At 45.0% G+C, this 22,642-nt stretch overlaps 2 protein-coding genes across 3 annotated transcripts; both read right to left on the bottom strand.

The window, feature by feature from the left end:
* Window positions 1-1,402: 1,402 nt before the first annotated feature.
* On the bottom strand, window positions 1,403-9,484 carry uqcrc1 (ubiquinol-cytochrome c reductase core protein 1). Its single transcript, XM_076269351.1, has 13 exons — window positions 9,374-9,484; window positions 8,231-8,371; window positions 7,969-8,055; window positions 7,575-7,704; window positions 6,272-6,470; window positions 5,463-5,542; window positions 5,219-5,334; window positions 4,988-5,131; window positions 4,132-4,292; window positions 2,852-2,937; window positions 2,563-2,651; window positions 2,334-2,409; window positions 1,403-2,093 (listed from the first exon to the last, which is right to left on the bottom strand). The coding sequence occupies exons 1-13, from the start codon at window positions 9,434-9,436 to the stop codon at window positions 2,029-2,031; spliced, it is 1,437 nt and encodes a 478-aa protein (XP_076125466.1). The 5' UTR covers window positions 9,437-9,484; the 3' UTR covers window positions 1,403-2,028.
* A 265-nt stretch (window positions 9,485-9,749) lies between these two features.
* On the bottom strand, window positions 9,750-19,890 carry ttll3 (tubulin tyrosine ligase-like family, member 3). Of its 2 annotated transcripts, XM_076268482.1 has the most exons (17): window positions 18,483-19,890; window positions 17,903-18,347; window positions 16,171-16,240; window positions 15,215-15,472; window positions 14,176-14,277; window positions 13,753-13,856; window positions 13,482-13,659; window positions 13,338-13,390; window positions 13,048-13,176; window positions 12,774-12,888; window positions 12,526-12,645; window positions 12,198-12,390; window positions 11,940-12,088; window positions 11,563-11,806; window positions 11,287-11,479; window positions 10,935-11,177; window positions 9,750-10,464 (listed from the first exon to the last, which is right to left on the bottom strand). In XM_076268482.1, exons 4-17 carry the CDS (start codon window positions 15,312-15,314, stop codon window positions 9,829-9,831), a joined length of 2,559 nt encoding a protein of 852 aa, XP_076124597.1. In that variant the 5' UTR covers window positions 15,315-15,472; window positions 16,171-16,240; window positions 17,903-18,347; window positions 18,483-19,890; the 3' UTR covers window positions 9,750-9,828. The 2 variants fall into 2 exon arrangements, with proteins under 2 accessions (XP_076124597.1, XP_076124596.1); XM_076268481.1 differs by lacking the exons at window positions 13,753-13,856; window positions 14,176-14,277; window positions 15,215-15,472; ... (1 more) ...; window positions 17,903-18,347; window positions 18,483-19,890 and having other exon boundaries at window positions 12,571-12,645; window positions 13,482-13,650.
* Window positions 19,891-22,642: the final 2,752 nt, after the last annotated feature.

Genomic DNA, 22,642 nt, shown 5'->3' with positions numbered 1-22,642 from the left:
TTACTTTGTCTCAGAACCTCAAGCCTAATTTACCAAGTCCCATGCCATGGCAGATGGCACATATGAAAAAAGAAACTACTGAAATGCTTGAGTTGAAATAGCAGATCTAGATTTAGAGCAGCTTTGGTCTGCCATGCCTGAAGCCTCAAATGTCTATCCAGACTGACCATCAATGAAGTCTTAATTCCTTACCTTTTCAGATATCAAAACATGTACATTTTAGTATTCAGATTTCTTTTAAATATAGGGCCTATATACACATTGAAACACACACAAATATTTTGGTCCCCAAGCAGCACATGCCAAATTGTTTTCTGAAGAGGGTCTTCCTTCTTTCACTGGGGGGGGGAGGTTCTCGGCTGTTGGACCCATCTCAAGGCTCATTGTCTCAGGGTGACTGAGGTGTCGTGTCTCTACCTCACCCTACTACAGTTTCACCCAGTCAGAGGCACGCGTATGTGCACCGACGAAACACGTCCTCCCGAGTCTTGGCCTTCGAGATCACTCCACTTAAGCCTGATTGCAGGCCATGTGGGATCACTGGCGTGGTCAGTCAAGTAGATAAGTTACCCAAAGACTCCAAGCTTGGCTCGACCCATGCATCTTTGGAATGTGGGAACTGAGGCTGTCATTTTTGTCAGAAACGCTTTTGAATGTAAAAAATGTGAACTAGCCAGCTGCTCCACACTAGCAGACCTCCTCTGCCTTCATGTGATCTGACAGATGTGAGGGGCAGTGGACAGCGAGTGAAGCACAAACTGGTGGACACTAATAAGTTGTGAGGGCCAGAGAAAGTGAAATCCCCCCTGCTCAGCCACACACACACACCAAAGTTTTACATAATACATCTTTTGGCTCCTTTCTTCGCTATGCTCTGCCTCCACTTTCCAAATTTCCATTTGGGATGAGACTCAAGGAAAAGCTGACAGCTAATCAAAGAATTCATTTAAAAAAAAAAAAAAAAAAAAAAAAATTGTGCCATCAGTGCATGTACAAATGTGGCATACATTTCTCAAGTCAAGAAACACACCCACAACCACTCACATCACACATAGCACAGTCAGGCTCACATCATCATGCCCTCATACCCCATCTTACCTCTCACCCCATTGCACCAGGTTAGAGTTTGGACATGTTTGGAACTCAGGATGTCTCTTCATAGTATTCTGTTCATGTAGTCTGTGTATGTGTGTGTGTGCTGGGGGGTGGGGGACTAAACAAGTTTATATTATTATATTTTCCATACATCTGATTTACTGATGATAAACAGTGGGGAGAGGTAATGTTTTCGCATGCCAAGTTTTAAGTCCTCTGGTGGATAACAGAGTGAACTGCACTACATGGTCATTTACCCTTAAGATTTGCCAACTCTGGCCATGTGATCAAATAACAAACTGACATGTTCCATTTCAAAGTATTTTATTGGAATGAGAGCTTCTGTTATGTACAATAGAACACAGAAACAAAACATCACATCAGTTCATAAATAGTTTGGCTCCATGTGAAACTGTTACAGTGGCCTGATCGCTTCTGTTTACTAAATGTATACTGAATGTGCCGCATGTCCCCTTCTCCCTCCCTCGTCATAATGCCTAGCTCTAAATAAATGTACCCTTTTGATATCAAGCCGGCTGTCAGGACGTACAATCATTGTAGTGAGGTAACGACTGGCGGTTGGTGGAAAATTAAACAAAAACAACCGAAACTTTGTATGCTTGACGCAGCCGACACCCTTCAAGTTCAGTCACTTCTTTGCAATCATACAAAGATGGAAAGGCAGGAACTAAAAGAGGGAAAGGGGGGTGGGGGGTTGGAGGGAGGAAGAGGAACGCATCTTTCTGGTTTTGTTCAGACTTATATCATTGATGTTAACCTCTCCACTTCACAGTTAGAAAGGAGAGGGTGGATCAGGAGGATGGACTTGGGGTGATTCAGAGAGAGAGAGAGAGAGAGAAAGAAAGAAGGGGAAAAAGTGTGAGCTTGACGGCAACATGAGGAGAAACAAACGCTCTGATCTTCAGGGCTTGTTTAGAAGCGGAGCCAGTACATGGCGCTGCGCAACCTGTTGTAGTCGGGCAGCTGCTCCACTGGGCCTAGAGAGAGAGAGAGAGAGAGAGAGAGAGAGAGAGAGAGAGAGAGAGAGAGAGAGAGAGAGAGAGAGAGAGAGAGAGAGAGAGAGAGAGAGAGAGAGAGAGAGAGAGAGAGAGAGAGAGAGCGGTGAAAATGTGAAATATTCAATGTCTTGAATAACCCTCTTTATTTCCACATTCCCCTTATGTTTTTCTCTCCATTCTGCACAATGTCTCTCATCGGCGCATGAATCACAAACTCACCAACTGCGGCCACGGCGGGACACTTGTCATAGATATATTTGGAACACACATCACGGACCATCCGGGGTGTCACTTCCTGTGGGGGGGGGGAATGCAGAGGTGATTAGTGAGGGACAGGAGGCGCAGAGACAGGGGTCACTGGAGGTCCCCAGGACTCCATGGGCGTTAATGGAAGTCACCCGGGGTGAACTGTGAGGAGGGATTGAGAGAGACGGGAGGAGGAACTCACATCAATCCTGGCGTCCCACTCAGCCAGGGGGATGCGGCGGCCGTAGTTCAGAACATGCCTGCCGATGTCATCACACGCAGGCGTCGTGCCTGTGGGACAAGAAGTGGTGCAGAGTGCAAAGGGCTAAATTAAAGTCACATGGAGACTGTGTGTGTGGGTGTGTGTGTGTGTGTGGGTGTGATAGTGAGAGCAATGCAGAAGAACTCAAGAGCAGAGTAAGACAGAACAAGAGAGAGCGAGTGTGTGTGTGTGTACCTATTTAAATTTCTGATGTATGCAAATTTTTTACCGTTCAGCTGTCCCACCAGGCTGGCCTTGAGAAGGTTCTTAGCGCGGGCAACATCACTCTCCGTGACTGTGGTGCACAGGTTCATCCTGCAAACAGAAAAATGACTTTTACCTTCAGCAAAGTGTCTTACAGAAAAACAAACGGTCAAATGAAACCCTACAACATTATCATTCCATCATGTAACAATGATAAAGTGCACTCCACATTCCACATTCATTGCCACCCCTGGTAAAGCTGACTTAAAACAGGTATATATAAAAAATATTTATTTTGCTGATTTGGTTTATCTTAATCTCACAATGAAAACAATGAAGAAGAATCCAACCTTGAAGGAAAGCAAATCATTTTCACATATAAATGGTTTACTGAACACAAAACCTTCTGCCATGGCCACACTTCTGCACATTTCAGCCCCCTCATCTGAACTCCATGGCAGAAAAACAGGGGGAGTAAAATAGGAGAATGCACAAGTGAGAACCAAAAATGTGGACCATCTGGAGATGGAATGGTCTCAAATACCTTCCTTCGTAATCTACAACTTCATGGGATGTCATAGGAGACTATAAAGTATTAAATACAAGGGTGCCAATAATTGTGGCACATGTCTTTTTGGTAAAAATATATATTTTTTAATGAGGTATTTTTGTTTCTCAGAATAAATTAACTTCACTTCAAGGTTGGATTTTTCCTCATTGTTTTCATTGTGAGATCAAGATAAATTGCAGATATGTTTTATATATTTTTTTTTATCAAGATATATTGCTATATATTGGTGATCATTTTTACCTTTTTTTACTAAGCTTTACCAGAGGTGCCAATACATGTGGAGGGCACTGTACATAAGTATAGTATACATACTCTTTTGTATAGTATATATACTCTTTTGATCCCGTGAGGGAAATTTGGTCTCTGCATTTATCCCAATCCGTGAATTAGTGAAACACACACAGCACACAGTGAACACACAGTGAGGTGAAGCACACACTAATCCCGGCGCAGTGAGCTGCCTGCAACAACAGCAGCGCTCGGGGAGCAGTGAGGGGTTAGGTGCCTTGCTCAAGGGCACTACAGCCGTGCCTACTGGTAGGGGTTCGAACCAGCAACCCTCCGGTTACAAGTGCAAAGCGCTAACCAGTAGGCCACGGCTGCCCCCAAATATATTTAATACATAGATTGAGCATATGAAAGATTAATATCAATCTTGTTTACATCAAGGGGAAAATAAATTCAACAAAATACATTTCTTCTTTCTTAAATCTACAAATGAAAACGCCACCAACCAGGCGTTCTGGGACCAGTGCATCATGTCCTCAATGTTGTGCTTGTCGGTGACGAAGTAGATTCCCAGCAGGCCTGTGTCGCTGTAGGTGGAGTGGAAGGCTTGGAAGCTCTGGCACAGGCCCAACTCAGCCGACAGCCTCGCCAGACGGCTGCTGAGGTGCTGCAGAGCACAGGGTTCAAAGGTCAGCACGGACACCACAAGACAGACGCATGGACATGCAACAGCCTGGAGTGCAAAGGAAGATGGCTCAAAGGTACACAGCACAGGTGTCAAAGTTCAGCATGGAGACCACAAGACACAGGAGATATCTACCCATGCGACAGGTAGGAGTGCGATGGAAGACTGCTTAAAGGTGGTTATACTTATTTAGTCATTATTGGTCAGTGTGGTTTTAAAACCAATCTTTTGGAACCATTTATGCTCCCAAAGCACTTTTTTATGGAAGGGTCGTAGTTGTAGTCATTTTAGGCTAGTTTAATGCCATATCAGCTATGGGAGGGTGATGCTGGGGATAAATTCAATATAAATATATATATATATATATATATATATATATATATATATATATATATATTAGGCAAACATGTGGCAGATGGGTGTTACAAATTCCATGAGGTACTGCATGAGTCAAGTGTCATCTCCCATCGTGCTTTAAAAGCTAGAATAATTCAAGACTGCATAGGTCAAGACTGCACCTGGTCAATCATGAATAATCCATTTGCTTGTCCTTTAAGTCAAATAGCTCAATCACAAGCAAAACAGGATGAGCAATGAGGAAACATATTTTGTCATAGTCCCAAGAGAGAGACACAAACACACACAAACACACAAACAAGATAGGGGACAAACTTCACCTTTCCTCCACCAAAAGTGATGTCATAGCTGCCAATGATGCTGTTGGCCACCATGAGCGGCACTATGTCTGGGCTGGCGGCGCCTGCTCCCTCTACTGCAATGGCAACGTGTGCAAGGGGCATCTCATCGTCACGCATGCGGATCTGAGAGGCACACGGCGGAGAACACAAGGGTGAGACATGTGTAAGGCCCCACGGGGTGGTACAGCGTGATGGGACACCTAGTCTTACCTCACTTCCTGTGAAGCGGCAGGGAGACAGCACTGGCACGGCGTCGTCCTCATACTCGAAGGAGACGCTGCTGAAGTGCTTCTTAGCCAGACCCACCAGTTCATCGTGCTTCACTCCTACACACACACACACGCACACACACACAGGGTCAGAACGTGTAAGTATTGCAACAGCTTGCTGCAATGTCTCAAATCAAGGGAGCACTGCAGACGAGGGAGGAACTGGGGAGGAAGGGAAACAGTACCTCCGGCTGCAGCCAGCACCATGCGGGGAGCCTTATAGTGGCTGCTGATGTACTCAACCAGGTCCTGACGAGTCAGGGTTCTGTATGGAGACAAGCCAAGTGTTAACGTTCACGCTACACAAACACACAAACACCCACAAGAGCACTTTATAAAGAAGGCAGACAAATAATATTTATTTAGAGACAAATGTTTGTGGGACTCCTGTAGTTCTTGAAGAGAGGGAATGTTCGCACACCAGACGGGTCAAAACGTTGTTGGTTTTAATTAAAGTCTGGAGCTAAACTCCGGTGTACGGACATTGCCTCTCTTCAATTACGTTCATATACCTTTTGTCCTGCACCTGGCCTAAACAAAAGGTGGGATGTGCCCATAAACTACCTTACTAAACAGGTACGAGTTCTGTCAAGGACACCAAGATGGTGGCAAAAATGCATTTCATCGAATGGTACAGAGGCAAATAGCATTCTAATCAGCATCTGGATTACCCAAAGTGACTATTCTCATCAGATATCAGGCAGGTATATATGAATGTCATACATAGTGTGCATAATATACATATAGCATGGATATTAATAGAAGGTAAAAATGAAAGCTTGACATTTGCTATCCATTAACCTGCTGATATGCCTATGAAGATCAGATTACCATACAAGGAGTGAATAACACCAAGGACACAAACAGACATGCATGTACATGGACATCACCTTTTGTATGGATGACCTTTTGTATGTATGAAATGAGCGTGTCCTGCCTACACTGTTCCTGTTCACGCTCACAAATGACCCGGAGCAGCGGTGTGGTTAAGTACCTGGCGTTGGCGGACGGCCCGAGCACGCTGTGCCCCAGCGGGGTGCCCTGGAAGGCGGTGGCGTGCAGCAGGTCCAGGCACACGTCCTGCAGGCTGGACTCCACTTCCTCCAGCTCACGCAGCACCACGCTCCTCTGCTGCTCCAGGTCGGCCTCGTTCAGCGAGCTGCTCTGCACCACCTCGGACAGCAGCTCCACGGCTGAAGGTGTGTGTATGAGTGGACATGGAAAGAGGGGGAAACAGATAGATGGTTATTTTAAGAGTTCACATTAGCCAGCATATGCAGCATGGCACTGCATCATCAAAAAATTTTTTTAATGAATCTCTGTGTACGATATACAAGAGAAGGAATGGAGGGAGCAGAGGATTTTAATATTGAAGTGTGAGAAACTGAATTGTTCTGCTTTATTTTCAGAGTTATCAGTAAGGCTGTTCTACAAAGACAAATTTCACAATAACTATTATATTTACCAATATTATGAATTTTCAGTTGCTCCTGCTGATGGTTTGAAAAATGTTTTTGCCTTCGCCTCATTAAAGGTGCCTTGTGTAAGATTTAGTAGCATCTAGTGGCATGGATGCTTATTTCAACCAACAAAATACCCCTCCCTTTCTGTGCTGGATAACTTACGAAGGTAGTCCAGTGCCATGAAAAGGCCATTTCTGTTATGGTTTGCAGTTGTATATTCTGGGATACTGTAAAAACAGCAGCGCAACATGGCAGACTCCATAGAAGAGGTGAACTCGCTCACTAAGCAGAAACGAAGGGCTCATTCTAAGCTAAAGAAAATGTGATTCACAGTTTCAGGTGACTACACAGTGATGAAAATGTAAATGTGAATACTCTACTTAAAGGTATACTTTGGAGGTTCAGGAATTTTTGGCGACTGCAGAGCTCCCCCTAGAGTCGTGATATATTTATATTTCACTCGGCTGTTGTAAATAGCCTACTTCTCTTGGCTTGTGGAGGTGAAGGATTAACAACAGGCAAAACTATCTCCAAAGAGCTCTATCTACTGACAAGATAATGTTTCACGATTCTCGCGAGATGTCTTTGGGCAGCTGTTCTTGAAGTTGCATGGCTAGTTCTCTCGTTAGCAACTCGCTACGTCTATGCTGTATGGCTATGCTAGGTGAACGAATCCCCTATTACAAGTTCGTTTACAATCAAATTGGCTTTGTAAAGGTTTTATTAAGGTGAAACTCTTGCATAGTGTACCTTTAATTTCTGCTAATAGATCCCCTAAATCCTGCACACTGTAGTTAAGAGGGAAGACAGGACCCGCCATACAGGTTTTCTTACCTTTGGGCAAGTCCTTGGATAAGGTCTTCATATAGTATGCGGTGTGCTCCCGGGAGGTGTATGCGCTCAAGTGGGCCCCCATGGCCTCAACCTCTGCCTCCAGGGCACTCTGAGGGTGCTGTTTTGTTCCCTAAAGTTGTGAATGACAGTTACTGGAAAGCACATGGTCTCAAGTACCACACACCTACCACACTTTGACTAGTACTTATAATGCTCACACTCTAGTAATAGCATTGACAGATGCAGTAGTAATTCCTGCACTGTAGCTTGAATGTTATACTCTTTCTGTAAGTCGCTTTGGATAAAAGTGTCCGCTAAATTAACAAATGTAAATGTAAGTAAAGTATTTTTTTTTAGGGTACAGAACATTTCAGGGATAATGGTGTGTAGGTACCTTGAAGGCCATGTGTTCCAACAAAAACCCTGCACCATTGTTCTTTTCAGACTCATAGCGACTCCCACAGCTTATCCACAAGCCAACCTAGATGAAAAAGGAATCACAATATAGTAAAATAATTCTGATTTGCCAACAACATTCAAATAGAACTGTATCATGGTGAAAAGGGTTCAGCAGTATACCTATGCTGTGCATAAGAGAATAAATACATTAATCGCTTCATAACACATCATAATGTTTACATCAGTTCATGACTTACCGTGCATGTAGCCTGCCCGGTCTCCTCTGACGCCACCCGAAGACCATTTTCAAGAGAAGTCAGGCGAGTGTCGGGGACTCCCAAGATGCTCTGAGCATAGGAGACTGAGGCCTGACCACGTCTCAATGACAGCAAGAGTGGCTGGAGGAGAATCAAAGGTCTCATGTTACAGGACAATTTACTTTGTTACTTTGTTTGATACTTTGTTAGGACTCCGAGAGTAACAAAAGCACAGTGTTGGGAAACGTTCAGTTTGATGTAAGTAATATTATGGTCAAGACAACGAGCTGATCACCTTCATCGTCATTACAGACCAATATGACATTATATGAGGGGAAGTAACATTACACCAAAGATTGTAGATATGTTAAGTTACACGACACATGTATAATCTTTGTTATAGGTAGGTTGAGTTCCACGCCACATCTACAATCTATGGTTAACGTTAGAAGCTACACTGCTTACCAACACCAAAAGGTAATGCTATCGATACATGGGTTAATCCTAATTCCAATAACACCTTCAATAGGTTAACGTTACTGAAAGCTTTGACTTAACAATATACCAAGTCTCGGTGTAGCAAAACGCCTGAATAACACTCTTCTGACTGAACGCACGTAACTTTAAATGTGAAAATGTTAACGTTATCTGATCTGAACGATGTACTCAACCATAGTCGGGATGTTGGTGGCGTTAGCTGGCTAACAGGCTAACTAGCAAGCAAGCAGGCAATGTAAGGGCAATCCAAGACAAGTACAGAAGGATATTCTAAATGACCTTGTAAACACCATCAGTTAACTACTGACCGCCTACATGAAATGTGAACCTTTGACACAAACTACCACAAGAGACGAGGTTCTTTAACTAAAAGCAATATAACCCTAGAGACAGAAATGCTCTATTTATTGACCTTCCCGACAGCTACTTGGCTAATATGCCTAGCCAGTTAGCTAGCATGCTAGCTGAATCGGTCCTCCTATTCTAACGAAACTGTCGTTAGGTAGCTATCCTAACTGTTAGCGTTAGCTAGCATGAAGTTACCGGACACAGTCGCCAAAATATCCACACGGTAAGTAAAAAAATTTTAACTACTGAGCTGTAACGATCGTTGGTAGAGTGAAATATGTATTTCAGTGAACTTACGCCACGAGTTTTGGCGAGAGCACGCCCCAGTGCACTCCCGGCTCGACACACGGACGCTGCCATCTTTACCAGGCAAATTCAGAAGACTTCGGCTGTAACCGCGGGGCAGCAACTCGTGGACTCGTACGTCAAAGATACGCAACGTAAGCTACGTATGCATTCTTTCTCTCCTCTCCACTACTTGGTCTCCACGGGTGTACGTGCAACTTTTAGTTGAAATACATTAGTAAAAAAGATACTATAAACCAAAGATTTGACCATGTTATTTTTTATGTATTTCCAATTGAACTAAAAAAAAATGTATTCTTAATGTTTGACAAAAGTAGTATATATTAATCAATAATTTACCTTTGAGTAATCTCACAAATGTTTTGGTTGCATGATACTTTATTGTGAGGTACAGTGGTTATATATGTGCAAAATTTTTTTAAACAAGTTGTCCTCTCTGAACGCCATCATATTTTATGCATGCTCCGCCCAACACAGGTGACTCTTAACATCTTATGTTGGTGTCGGGAGAATGATTGGTATCGGAAACTGGCCTGTGGGACAACTGGAGTGGGAACCAACAACGTGGGGCCCCTGTCTGAATTATGTAGGCTGAACACCCCCAGAGAAAGAACAGGACCAGGGGGAAACTCTTTAGCACGAGCCTTCCCTGATCTGGGCCTCGCTGCATGTCCACAGAGAAATGGCTTCCTTAAGGGCACATCCAGGGACCGAGTTAGCACCCTGGGTGGCAGTTTCAAGTTGTCTGTGATGCTGATATGGTGAGGGACTCTCTGTATCTCTCCAGTCCCATGACTACCCAGCCTGTTCAATGCTGCTGATGGCTGCACCCTGGGTTTTTTGAATGTCAACTCTGTCACCACTGACTTGAAACTTTTCTTGATGTTAGCAGGTGGTAGTTTCTCAGTTGATTTCTCAGTTTTGTCCTCAGAGTCTTTGCGTGGTGAGCGACGCCGAAATGGGGGTGGCGGTGGGATGAAACGATTCTCAGAGGGCTTTGGAGCAGGAGGGCGTGGTTTCCTGATCTGAGAGCCTTCAATGAGCAGATTGATCCCCACATACTGAGGTACATCTACTGCTGCCTACAGGTAAACCACACAGGTGGAGTAGGTTAGAACAATTACCTGCTAATCCCTTTTTTATTGATACTTAAAGGAGAATTCCAGTGTTTTTTTACATAGATCTCTGTTTTTTGAGGGCACCAAGTAGGCCTACTGTTGGTACAAAGTGTAGCACTTTAGCTGTCTGGCATCTCAAGCTGTTGCCTGCAGTAACTCGAGCTAGGTAGAACCAATTGTTTTCGGGGGTTTTCCATACCGTCAGTACTCGGTGACCTTGAGAAACAGTGATCTATGTGAAAAATCACCAGAATTCTCCTTTAATGACTTAATGACACAATAATTTACACCATCCACAATGTCATGTGTCCTCATATCAATTTAACACATATTGTCAATTAACTTCTATAGAAAAAACCTATAGTGCTGATAGTAAATGACGATGACACTTAGAGAATTTCACACTTAACTCAAAGATTCATCCTCCACCTCACCTGCTTGTAAATGAGCTCAAAGCCTCCGGTGTAGGCATTGCGATCAAACCTCCAGTCCAGGACCACGCGCAGCGTATCCTCCTGGACCGCCGTGCACAGTCTGGTGGTGACAGCCGTAGACGGTGCCATGGTGGGACTGGCATTGATCTCCAGCAGCCACGGCCTCAGGTCCCGACCGAGCATGAAGTCTGCTCCGTACAGCTCAAAGCTGCCCCGCCGCGACTCCACCAGGTCCTGTGCCGTCTGCAACAACAACAACACATTGCATTTATATAGCGCTTTTCGAGGCACCCAAAAGCGCTTTACAGTGAAGGGGGTACCTCAGTAACAATCACCAATGTGTAGCACCCACCTGCAGTGCGTGCACCACGGCCGACTTCATCCCCGGGACCACCACACCGCCCCACTTGGCCCCCAACCCCTGCCTGGACAGGTAGGAGCGGAACTGGTCACATGACCACATGTTGTCCTCCGGAACTTCGGGGTGGCGCTGCAGCGATGGCTGAAAATGCTTCTGGATGGAATTGTTGCATAAATGCACAGAGCTGAAAAACAGTCATTGAAAAAGTCAATGTGAGATCAACGAAAGACCATGAAAACCATGACAATCATCACAACATTCACTTACTTTTCCATGGTCTCCACTGAGTAAGGCTGGGTGGAAAAGCGAAGGTAGCACTTCTTATAAAACCAAATGGTGAGGGGATTCCACTCAGTGACCAGGAACCACTGACGCAGGTCAAACTTGGTGCCATGAATCAGCAGGGGGCGCTCTAGATACTTCTGCACCACCCACTTACTGTCCTTTATCAGTGTTGGGTCGCTATCCACGAGCTTCAGGATCTCATCCAGGCGTTTTGAGCACATAATGCCTGAGGAAACAGGAGAGAGACTACAATTTTGTAAAACAAATGGCCTGCAGTGCTAATTATGGTCTATGATACAGCTGTATGAAGAGACTACATAAAATAACACTTTAACAACAACATGCTAAAGGGAGCTCACCTCTGCCGCGGGACTTCGCTCCAGGTTTGACAATCCAGATGTTGTGGACGCCATCAGTGTCCATCTGTGGACAGACTTCACGTAGCCTCTGCAGTATATCTTGGCAACTGCTCAAATAATATGCGCTACCTTCGACATCGGCACCATCACTGGGTGAGTGAAAGAAAGAGTGACTCGTCTGAAACACGCTGACACATCAATGAACTTATTTTGGGTGAAAAGGCTCTTATTATGAAGGTGAAAGAAGAGAACACTCACTGGACAACCAGGTAGTAGTTGTGAATGAACTCTGACCACTGCTGGTCTGTCAAGGTGGGTGGCGTCTCCATGGATATGTCTATGTCATTGTGTTCCAGGCTGTCAAGGAAGTCCTTGCACACTTGCAAAGCACTTTCGATGATTCTAGGGCTCACCGGTGACACGGCAGGCCTTTTACAGGGTTTCTTAGATACTGTGGAGATGAAAACATTCTGTGAACACGGCTCAGCTGATGGGGGATCTTATTAAACAACACCCACAAATGAATAATGAACGAACAGTGACTGTGAAACTAGTATTAACTCTTCACAAATAGTCTGTCATTTACTTGGACGTGCCGGATCAGTTGTACAAGCAGATGCAACTCCTTCACCTGTGCCCCACTCCCCTCGACTTCTCTCCACGATGAACTGAAGCAGACCTGTGCAAGCTGTTCTCCTAAAGTCCTCTTACAAGAAAATTAGTTGGACAAACAAAATGTTGTGGTATGCTGCATAGGACAAAATATTTAATACACATGAATATGGTTGCTGCCAGGGATTGAGAGAGTAAAGAACAGTGGATGCAGATACTGACCTACAAACGCATGCTTCTCATCCTCAGCACCCAGTCTGTAACAGCGTGGAAAAAAGCTATCTGGGTCTGCTGCATCGAACCACTGCAGGTTCCTTAGGTTCACACACAGACCCACCTAGAAAGAGAGAGAGAGAGAGGAGAGAGAAATTAAGAGAGTGTGTGGGCACTTGCATAACATGGTGGTCATTGTGACCATTAGAATGAAAATAATGCAATAGGATGTCTGTGGACATTATTGTTGTTTGGCAGTGATACTTTGTGGGTCTAGGCTAACCTTGGTGGTGAAGGTTCCAGCCTTGGCAAAGTGATTGATCATCTGTTCCTTCCTTAGTGAGCGCGTATCAATGGTGTCCCTTCGTGTCGTCCAGTAGAAGAATGATAACTCATTCCTAACCAGTCGTGACTAAAAATAGAATAGCAAAAAGAACAAAGAAATGTAAAGTATGTCAAGAACAAAGACATGTAATGAACACAAAGTGAGAGGATGTCACTGAAAGCAATTCCATATCTATTCTGTGACCCTGGAGAATAAATTGATATTACTCAATTACAGAAATATCTCACCATCAGGTTATGCAAATCATTGAGATCATCTTTGTCAGTTTCCTCTGGACTGTCTACAAAAACAAATGAGATTATATTGACGACAGAATTACAAGAGTGACCACTGATATAAAAACACTGGGCTTTCGTGTCTTCACTCCACACCATCATCATCGTCGTCGTCACCGCTGTCATCCCCATCATTTGTGTCATCTTCATCCTCTTCACGGCGACGCATCGCCTGCTGATTGGCCCGTGGCAGACGACGTTCCACCCACCCCCTTGCCCTCAGAGCAGCGCGGACCACCGGATATGGGCCCTGTATAGAAAATATCCTCCGCATCTGACAAGATAGGGAATGTGGAGTGACTGGTCACCATACAGAAATGTGAATAGGTTGGAATGAATACGGAAAGGTCACGGAATTCGACAGTACTTTGACAGCCTTGTCCACCAGAACACGGGCCATCCGCAGCCTCTCAGGGTTGATCATGGGCAGGTTGAGCAGGCTGCGCCGCACCTTCCCCTCTGTAGGTGGTGCTGGTAAAAGCAAAACATAACACCACTACCACCAAAGCATGAAACCAGGCTCATCCATAAGTTACTCATTACACACACAATCTGGGATTCAACACCACACACAGCACTGCTGCTGATCTAAACAATGTTCCCATTAGAAACTAATTCAACAGGATGTACTGTATACTGGTAAAAGTGAGTGCCCATGCATGATTGTAAACGGTACAATGGTCGAAGTCTGTGTCTGTCTGTGTCTGTGTTTCTGTGCTTCAAGTATCAGCAGTGACATGTACAAAATGAGTGGTGCTGTGGGCTAGATGTGGCAGATGATTGTTCCTACATGGAGTGGTCCGTAAGCACTTCTCTGGGCTGGACTGGGCGAGAGACTGTGCCCGCTGCTGCGGTCTACCTGGCCGATCTCCATCACTCTGGCCCTCCACATCTGGGGAAGGGGAGGTAGCACATCAGTAGCACATACATACTTTATATTATATACTTTATATTAACCACATATTCACCAATGAGGACATTCATTAAGGATCTGTGCAAGGGATGAAGGCACCCAGAGACAAGCGCGCGCACACACACACACACACACACACACACACACACACACACACAGTCACAATCTCTAAACATCATATGTGCCTGCATGGTGACATAGGACATTCAGTTTGCGTGGTCTGATGCAGACAAAACCGAAGTAATTTGGCCCAAATTGCCTATTAGAAAATAAAACCTTACTTTGGAACTGGGCCAGGAGCAAAACGAGATACACTCAACACGATATAAATAATCCCTTTGAGACCGTAACTTGAGCTCTGACATTGACCTTTCCACCACTGGATCAAAGAGCAAGGCCATGGAACTGTAATGCCCTCATTCTTGCTTGCCGCATTCTAATTGTCCGCTGCGACGCATTTCTGACCATGACCCTCATGATTTATTCAGAATGTGTACTGGCGCTCCTTTACAGTCAATGCAAACACTGAAGGCTATATTGCGCTGTATAAGGTGTCTCCACTGCGGTGTCCACGGTGATTGAGGGTTTTTAAGGCTCTTTAAAATGCTTAACTCAAAACCGGACTGAAACACACACCTGAGCAACCCCAGGTAATCCCTAAACAAGAGGTAAACAGACTCCTCTTTCTTTTCTCTCCTGGCATGTTTGTTGTAGGCTGACATACATAGATAGATTAGATAGATAGATAGATAGATAGATAGATAGATAGATAGATAGATAGATAGATAGATAGATAGATAGATAGATAGATTAGATAGATAGATTAGATAGATAGAGGCACACATATTTTTCGCCAATATGCTGTGTGATTGAACAGAGAGTGGAGAAAAGGGCATTTTTATATTGGCCCACTCACCACTCACTGCACTTGAGGGCACAAGGTTCTTTTCTGTGGCCGGTAGCCTGTCCTCCCTGTGTCCTGGCTGGACATATCTCCTGGTCTTAGGGACCTCCATTCAGTCGACACCGGTTCAGAGTGTCATGGACACCTGGTGCTCTGGCCCCTCTTGCATGCTCCTTCCGCAGCCCAGGTCTGTTACCTTCCTGTTGATCTCATATGTCGGCCATTGGTTTGGGTTCAGCTCGCTGACCAATCCTGTTGTCAGTGCTGCCACTGGAAAGACCCATAAGGGGGATAGAAAAGGATTACAGGTGTGACAAATCCAGTATGAAAGACATGGATGGACACAATGACATACACGCACGTTACAAGAGCTTGCATGTAAATACATTCAGGTTAAATGCAGACTGGATAGCACATTAGCAAGATGAGTTTTAGAGGCAGAGCTGATTGATAAGGAGGTTGGATTGCAGAGCCGAAGATAGCCTGGCTACACCTGTCACCTCAAAGGCACTGCATTGTAAGCTACATGCCTCTTATCTTGCCTTGGTCGTCTTTACATTTAGAAAGATAGACAGAAAATAAACAAAAAAGTAAATTAAACGAACTGCCTACATTCAAGATCGCTTCAGGTCTGACAGATGTAATTTCTCTGCATAGGCTACATAGCCAAGGCTAGTCCCAAACTTCAAGCCACAGACGTCTAGTTATTACGCTCCACGTCTATATAGTTATGACGCCATAATGCATGCAGCAGATAAGACACCTATGAATGATTGTGCTAGGAGGACGATGCGTCATATCACCTGTCTGTCAGCCGACATGCAAGTTCTCTTATCCCCAAATGTCGTTTTGAAATACTTGAAGTTTTCCACCCCCCATCACAACCAAGAAGGTTATTAGCTCGACAGCGCTGAAAACTCCGGCAAGCAATCAGGTGACGGCATGACGGGCAAGTTCCAGCGACTTACCTGGTTTCGCACGCTCTTGCTGTCCAGTGCCCACCCCATCGAGATTCGGGTGCTGGTGGTCGTATTGCACCTGCGCAAAGAGTTCAATCCTCTGCACTTTCACACATTGCCTATCACGTGTTTACTGTATCCATAACAACAGCACATATGAAATAGAATACGTGACCAAAGCAAAAGCCAAGCCCCTTCACTAAAAATATTTTAACGCTAGACAATCATTGTGCATTTGTTCTCAAATTTCTCAAAGACTTATAAATGAATCAAGAAGCAGTTTGTGATAGAAGACGTTCAACTCTGGCCTATATAAATAAAAATGTATTTATTTTCAAAATATATGAATTGCCCTTGACAATATCATGGAATTAGGCTGCGGTTTGCTATGCATGCAAAATGGCCTACTACTTTCTATACCTTGTTGTTGCAAGGTTACATATAACCACTAGATGGCTTACTCTGACAATTTTATGCATAGCCCATAGTTCCATTTACTAGCCTATTAGGCTACAGTCTCCTAGTGGTCCAGTCTACTGTTAAGCTACTTGTCAGGAATCATTTTTATCAATAGCCTACTTTCCTGGATGAATGCCCTAGTGAATCTCTTGGCAATGAATATGTTTAGAGTAGGCAACAGAACATATAGGCTACCTCACAGACAAATTAAAAAGAAAAGCAGATGCTCCCCCCCCCCCCTCTCTCTCTCTTTCTCTTTCTCTCTCTCTCTCTCTCTCTCTCTCTCTGTCCCTCTCTCACGGTCCAAAAATCCCAGAGGAATTGGAATGTAGGATTAATCAGTCTTCCTATCTCTTGGTACCCCCATTCAGTAGGCCTAGTCTGTTCAGTCATTTTAAGGACACCCAATTTTAGAATCAACCAACAATATATTTAAAATTTTTATGAACGGCGAAAAATTGGATCAGAGTCAGAATCAGATGACACTTCTAAATATGGTAAGGCAATCCAGAACCTATGTCAATAGCCTTTGGAAAACTGTGTGGACGAATATAAATTGACTAAAAAACTCCCCAATACATCCATTGAATTAGACAAATGAACATCTCTGTAATAAAAACAGATGGAGTTCTGACATGCTAGGCTATCAAATCCCCTATACAAAGGAACACATATGAAGAGCAGGTGGTTGGGTGGATGAATGGTGAATGGAAACCCCAGAGTGCAACGCTTGGTCATTTGTTCTCGACTTGTGCTGTTTATTTTCAAACATAAACTGAAGGACAGGTGGGATTTGTATTGGCTCAGAGTCAGAACTCAGAGCCATTTCACTGGTGCTTATCCACTGTTTGCACAGTAGTGTGCTGCTGTGTTTGTTGTGTCTTCTTGACCCATTTTACAGCTAGAGGTGACTTTGAGTTGCCACGGGTCTTTGCTGCTGCTATAACCGTTACAGAGAAGGATGTGGTCGTTGTAAATGATCCGCTTAAATCCCACAATTTTCAAATAGGCTACATCTAAAATGTCAACTGTTTTTCAACTTGCAGTGTTGCTTGCGACAGTGTGGTCACTGTCTGTAAACCTTTGTGGCTGTTTGAAGTGGACAGTACTCAGCTCAGAGTTTTGTCTAAATACTATTCTGGCCCAACAGTCAGCTTTGTGAGGATGGGAGGGGCAACTGCTATTGAACAGTGGGCAATGTGTAAGTGTGTGAGGGTGTGAGCGTGCTGTATGTCATTACCATCATGTATGTGGATACTGTGTGTGAATGCATCTGTTTTACCATCCGCTTGGACTTGCAAAAGCCAGGCATCCCTTTAAGTTGGGCTTTTGTTTGGCGGCCTAAGAGAACAGTCTCTGTTTCCACGAGATCGCCGCCCACTCCACCTCCATCCCTGCGTTCCAGCGCCTGGGCCAAAGATGAACAGAGAGAGAGAGAGGGAGAGAGGGACAAAGAAAAAATGGGGGGTGGAGAGATAGGACAGAAGGAGAGAGAGTGAGAAAGAAAAGGAGAGAGAGAGAGGGAGGGCTGAAGACAGTAAGAAGGCGAAACAGCAGCTCGGGCCGTTGCTCTGTTCCTGTGTGCATGAAGACACTGTGTGCATGTTGGCCACGCCTCGCTCTTGCTCCCTCACAGAGCACCATTGTGTTGCGTGAATGTTTCTACTATTGTGATGTCATAGTTTGTCATTCCCAGAGCAGTGCTTGTGCTGAGGTAAACTGGCTTTCTGTGAGGAAGGAAAATGACAACCAGACAGTCCACACAGACACACACACACACACACACAGACACACACACACACACAGAGAGAGGGGGAGAGAGTGAGAGAGAGAGAGAGAGTAATCATTTGAATGTCATTTACATGTTGTTTGCCTGGCAGTTGGAGCTCTTGGTCGTGCTTCTCGTGTTGGACAGCTCATGCAAATGGGGCTTTCTTCTTGGCCAGCTGCCTCTCATGGGCCTCAGTTGCTTCTGAGCGAACAGGGGCAGACAGACTGCTGAGGGTGAGGAAAGAGGTATGGGTGTGGTGATGGTGGCAGGGGTGAGGTGAGCTTGCCGTTGTCAATTTCCAAAGGGAGACAGGTGTGCACTAGTCTAGACAAGAGAGATGTGTTTACATTTGTGTGTGTGTGTGTGTGTGCGTGAGACTGACTGTGTTTATAATTAATGATTGTCTTCTTGTGTGTGTCCTGGACATATCAAAGCTGCAGAATATGGAATATGTTGAGTCCATATTAAAACTGTTTATTATCATCAATGTAACCTTTGTCTGCAGGTTATGTTATGCTCCGCTAACTGATGTCATGAGCAATCATCCTCTGTGGGTTTTCATCCTGTCATGTCAGCCGCACCTGCTATCAGTAGCAACCAGAACTAGATGGAGTCAACAAATTACTATGGGAGGAACGATCCCAAAACCTGTTGAACAAGATTCTCTTTCGCTTTCCCATCTCCCGGTTTTTCCTCCTTGTCTTAACGGCTTCTTACTGGCGGGAACTCTCTCAATCCCATAAATAATCTCTTGGCAAACAGACCTGTCGTCCTCATGGCTGTCCTATGCACATGTCTGGCCAATTAAAGCCCCTCTCCGCCCGAATGGAGAGGGCTGGCTCCGACTTGGCTGTTGACCAGCTACCGTTTCCAACACACTGCTATGGTTTGTTAGCGTCACCATGAGATTGAGATAAATGGGGAACTGGTGGAGGTTTCTCAAGAGTGTATTTTTATTTTACAGAGCTGTTTGCTTTTTATATGTGTTTCTGAGATGCAGAGGTCAAAGTGATGTCAAGAAATGTCAAGTGCAGAGATAGCAATCTACATAGATAAGATAAGACCACTGAAGCCATCAGTACACATCACTACATTATACAGCCTCAAATATGCACAAATGCAGCTTGTGTAACGGAACACATTTAACTGCCAAAAGAGATATCCCTGTCTTTTGAATAACTACAGCGTAGTGGGGGAATATGTAAGGAAAGAAATATGAATGGCAGGAATGCATACAGATATGTTTTTGCTCCCAGCTGAAATGTCTCTAAACCTGCTGTCAGTGAATGGTCAAACAGGCCTGGTTTTGACTGAGTGTTCAAAGGCAGTGAGCTGTTCACTAAAAGCGCCGCGCTGCATAAATACCAGTGGCGATGATGGTGATAGTGATAATAACCAACTGATGTGTAGGCCTACTACACAAGCGAAGAAACAGAGGAGCTCTCTCTCTCTCTCTCTCTCTCTCTCTCTCTCTTTCTGTGTGTGTGTGTGCTGTTATGACTCTCCAAAGCCATGTGGGCGGCCTATGCATGCGAGAGAGTGAGAATTCTAATGAAGCAGATAAGAGGCTGGCAGGTGGAGAGAGAAATAGAGAGAGAGAGAGAGAGAGAGAGAGAGAGAGAGAGAGAGAGAGAGAGAGAGAGAGAGAGAGAGAGAGAGAGAGAGAGAGAGAGAGAGAGAGAGAGAGAGAGAGAGAGAGAGAGAGAGAGAGAGAGAGAGAGAGAGAGAGAGAGAGAGAGAGAGAGAGAGAGAGAGCGATAAAGTCTGTCTAAATATAGCCAGAGCAGAGTTTTTTCCTCTGTCCTTATAAAGCGCTCTGGAGATTCTGAGCGGAGTATCCTCGACTTGGCTGCACTCCGGAGAGTAGATTGCACCACCCCACTGGACTGGGAACACAGCCATGACTCTCTCTCTCCTCAAGCTGAGGTTTCCTGCGTCGTCTTTTTTCCCCCTGCGTCTTTCTATCTTCAAAAAATCTTTATAGAGTTTTTATCTTTACTCACAGGGGTGAGAGGCATCGGGAGGAACATACTAAAATAGGGAAAGATCCGAGGAGGAACAAAAGCAAGGCAGAGGGGAGTGATGGAGCTCACTTTGGCAGTGCAAAAAAGGAGATGCTCCCTGGCTGAAGAGCGAGCACTCTCCATTTTGAAAAATGGATCTCTTGGGGGTGTTTCGATCAGTTCTGCTTTGTTTTGTACAGTGCTAAAAAGAAAAAATGAAGGCTTGTCTTTCTAATCTTTTTCTCATACTACATCATTTGAAATACCATTATGCCAGTTCACATGGAACTTTGCCAAGCTTATCCAAAAGCATCATGTCAAATAGAGTGGGTTTTGCTGATGATAGCTACTTTTTCACGAGTGAAAGATGCTGACATGTGTGTGCCTCGCTCTGAACTGGACCCTGGAGGACAAGCATGGGAATCCCCTTGTTTCCCCAGTGTTGCTCTGACACCTTCCTCCCCTGCCCTCTGGGGGCAGCTGTCTTATCTGGGAGAGAGATTACCCAGCTTCCTGAAAATCTCGTCTCAGAGAGTTCCTCTAGTCCACGACACAGCTGGTGGGCAGCCAGTCTCGCAGCTCTGTTATGATTACGAACACACTCTGCTTTATGTCTGTCTCTCTTTTCTGCATCCCTCTCTCTCTCTCTCTCTTTCTCTTTGTCTCTCTCTCTCTCTCTCTCTGCCCCTTTTACTTCTTTCCCTCTCCTTCAGGGTTTCCTCTGGTGTTTTGATATCCCTATATTAGATAGAATGTGGTAAAGCAGAGGGGACCTGTCTTTCCCACAGCTGTCTCCAGATGACAACGGTGACAGCAGACGCAGGGCAGACTGCACACAGGGGGCACAGAGGTCACGGAGTAAGAGCTTGACTGTGTGTTTCTTGAGCCTTCTGGGTCTCCGTACACCTGTTGCCCTCGGCCTTTCCTCCTGCCGTGCGCCGACCCACACTGAGAAACTCAGAGGGAAATAAAAACATCCTCTATTTAGATACGAGGACTCTTACCCTACACCTACGCACGGTGAGCAGGCCTGGTGTTTCCCCAGAAAAGGGAGAATGAGAGTGTATCAGCGAGGGGACGAGAAAGCGTTAGTCGTGAGGAGCTGAGCAGCAGAGTTACATAAAGAATTCCCCGCCTCCAACACAGGATCCCCCTCTGCCTGTTAGATTCAATGTCAACGTCCGCGCGGGAGTGTGAGGGAGGGAAAGAGAGCAATACTGCTGAAAGGAGAGTGAGACGGAGGGACGAATATGTGTGTGTGTGTGCGTGTGTGTATGTATGTGTACAGTATGTATGTGTGAGCGTGTGTGAGTGAGAGAGAGAGTGTGTGGGAGTGTGTATGAGAGAGAGAGAGAGAGAGAGAGAGGGTGAGGGGGGGTGGGTGGCAGAGAGAAAATGTAAGCATTGTGAAGAAGCAGAGACTGATAAATATTAGGCATGTGTGTGCAAACGTCACAACAGCACAGTCTTGACAGAGAGAGAGAGAGAGGGTGAGGGGGGGTGGGTGGCAGAGAGAAAATGTAAGCATTGTGAAGAAGCAGAGACTGATAAATATTAGGCATGTGTGTGCAAACGTCACAACAGCACAGTCTTGACAGGCAGCAAATAGCAACTGGGGGGTGGGGAGCAGGGGCAGGGGCCCTTGGTACACACACTCCTTGGGGCACACACACTGTGCAGAGAGCAGGGTGTGTGTGCGTGTGCAGGGTGTTTGAATGGCTTCACCAGGTGCAGCGTTTAGGCCTCTGAGCCTCCTGCTCCGATCCGGCATGCTTTACGGCACCTCTGACAGATGCTCCGACAGGAGGAGGTCTTTGACAGTTGTGCCTCTGTCTCTCCGGCGGGAACTGTCAAACTCATGATGGCACCCCTCAACTGCAGATACTGACATGTACAAGACAGTGTAACTGAGAGCAATGCATTTGATCACTCTTTTGAATCTCAAAAGTATCTGAGAGACTATATTCTCAAATGTGCTATGTTTCTATGTTCTAAAGTACTCTTCAGCTTTTCATGGTACATAGCAAAAAAACTCAAAGTAGGAACAAAAATAGCACAAACATTTCTGTTACAAAATATTTCTAAATTCAATTGGCATAATATTCCAGACTTGCAGTTCACTGTTATTTTAGCCAACATGTCATAACATGGCAGGGCAGAAATCCAATATTTTATGAAATAACATGCAGCAAGTTAAATTAAAGACACATGGCTGGCCTGAAGTGTGAGAACAACAAACTGATTGTGT

This window comes from Alosa pseudoharengus, unplaced genomic scaffold, assembly GCF_046254945.1.
Source record: "Alosa pseudoharengus isolate Yale_2024_CS ecotype anadromous, Long Island Sound unplaced genomic scaffold, YU_APseudo_1.1 YU_APseudo_1.1_scf_5, whole genome shotgun sequence".
In the NCBI taxonomy this organism is placed as follows: domain Eukaryota; kingdom Metazoa; phylum Chordata; class Actinopteri; order Clupeiformes; family Clupeidae; genus Alosa; species Alosa pseudoharengus.
The sequence above is the reverse complement of the archived record's forward strand: the minus strand, read 5'-3'. Positions and strand labels throughout refer to the sequence as shown.

Bases quoted from the DNA above. Each gene is read 5' to 3' on its own strand.
- ttll3 (XM_076268482.1), bottom strand. From the start codon at position 15,314: ATGGAGGTCCCTAAGACCAGGAGATATGTCCAGCCAGGACACAGGGAG. The intron at 13,391-13,481 runs GTGTGGAGTGAA...TTGTTTTTGTAG, and splicing joins TGACGACGACGATGATGATG to ACAGTCCAGAGGAAACTGAC. The intron at 11,807-11,939 runs GTGAGCTCCCTT...CTGTTTCCTCAG, and splicing joins AGCGAAGTCCCGCGGCAGAG to GCATTATGTGCTCAAAACGC.
- uqcrc1 (XM_076269351.1), bottom strand. From the start codon at position 9,436: ATGGCAGCGTCCGTGTGTCGAGCCGGGAGTGCACTGGGGCGTGCTCTC. The intron at 4,293-4,987 runs GTGAAGTTTGTC...TGTGCTCTGCAG, and splicing joins TCACTTTTGGTGGAGGAAAG to CACCTCAGCAGCCGTCTGGC. The intron at 2,410-2,562 runs GTGAGTTCCTCC...CCCCCCCCACAG, and splicing joins AGTGGGACGCCAGGATTGAT to GAAGTGACACCCCGGATGGT.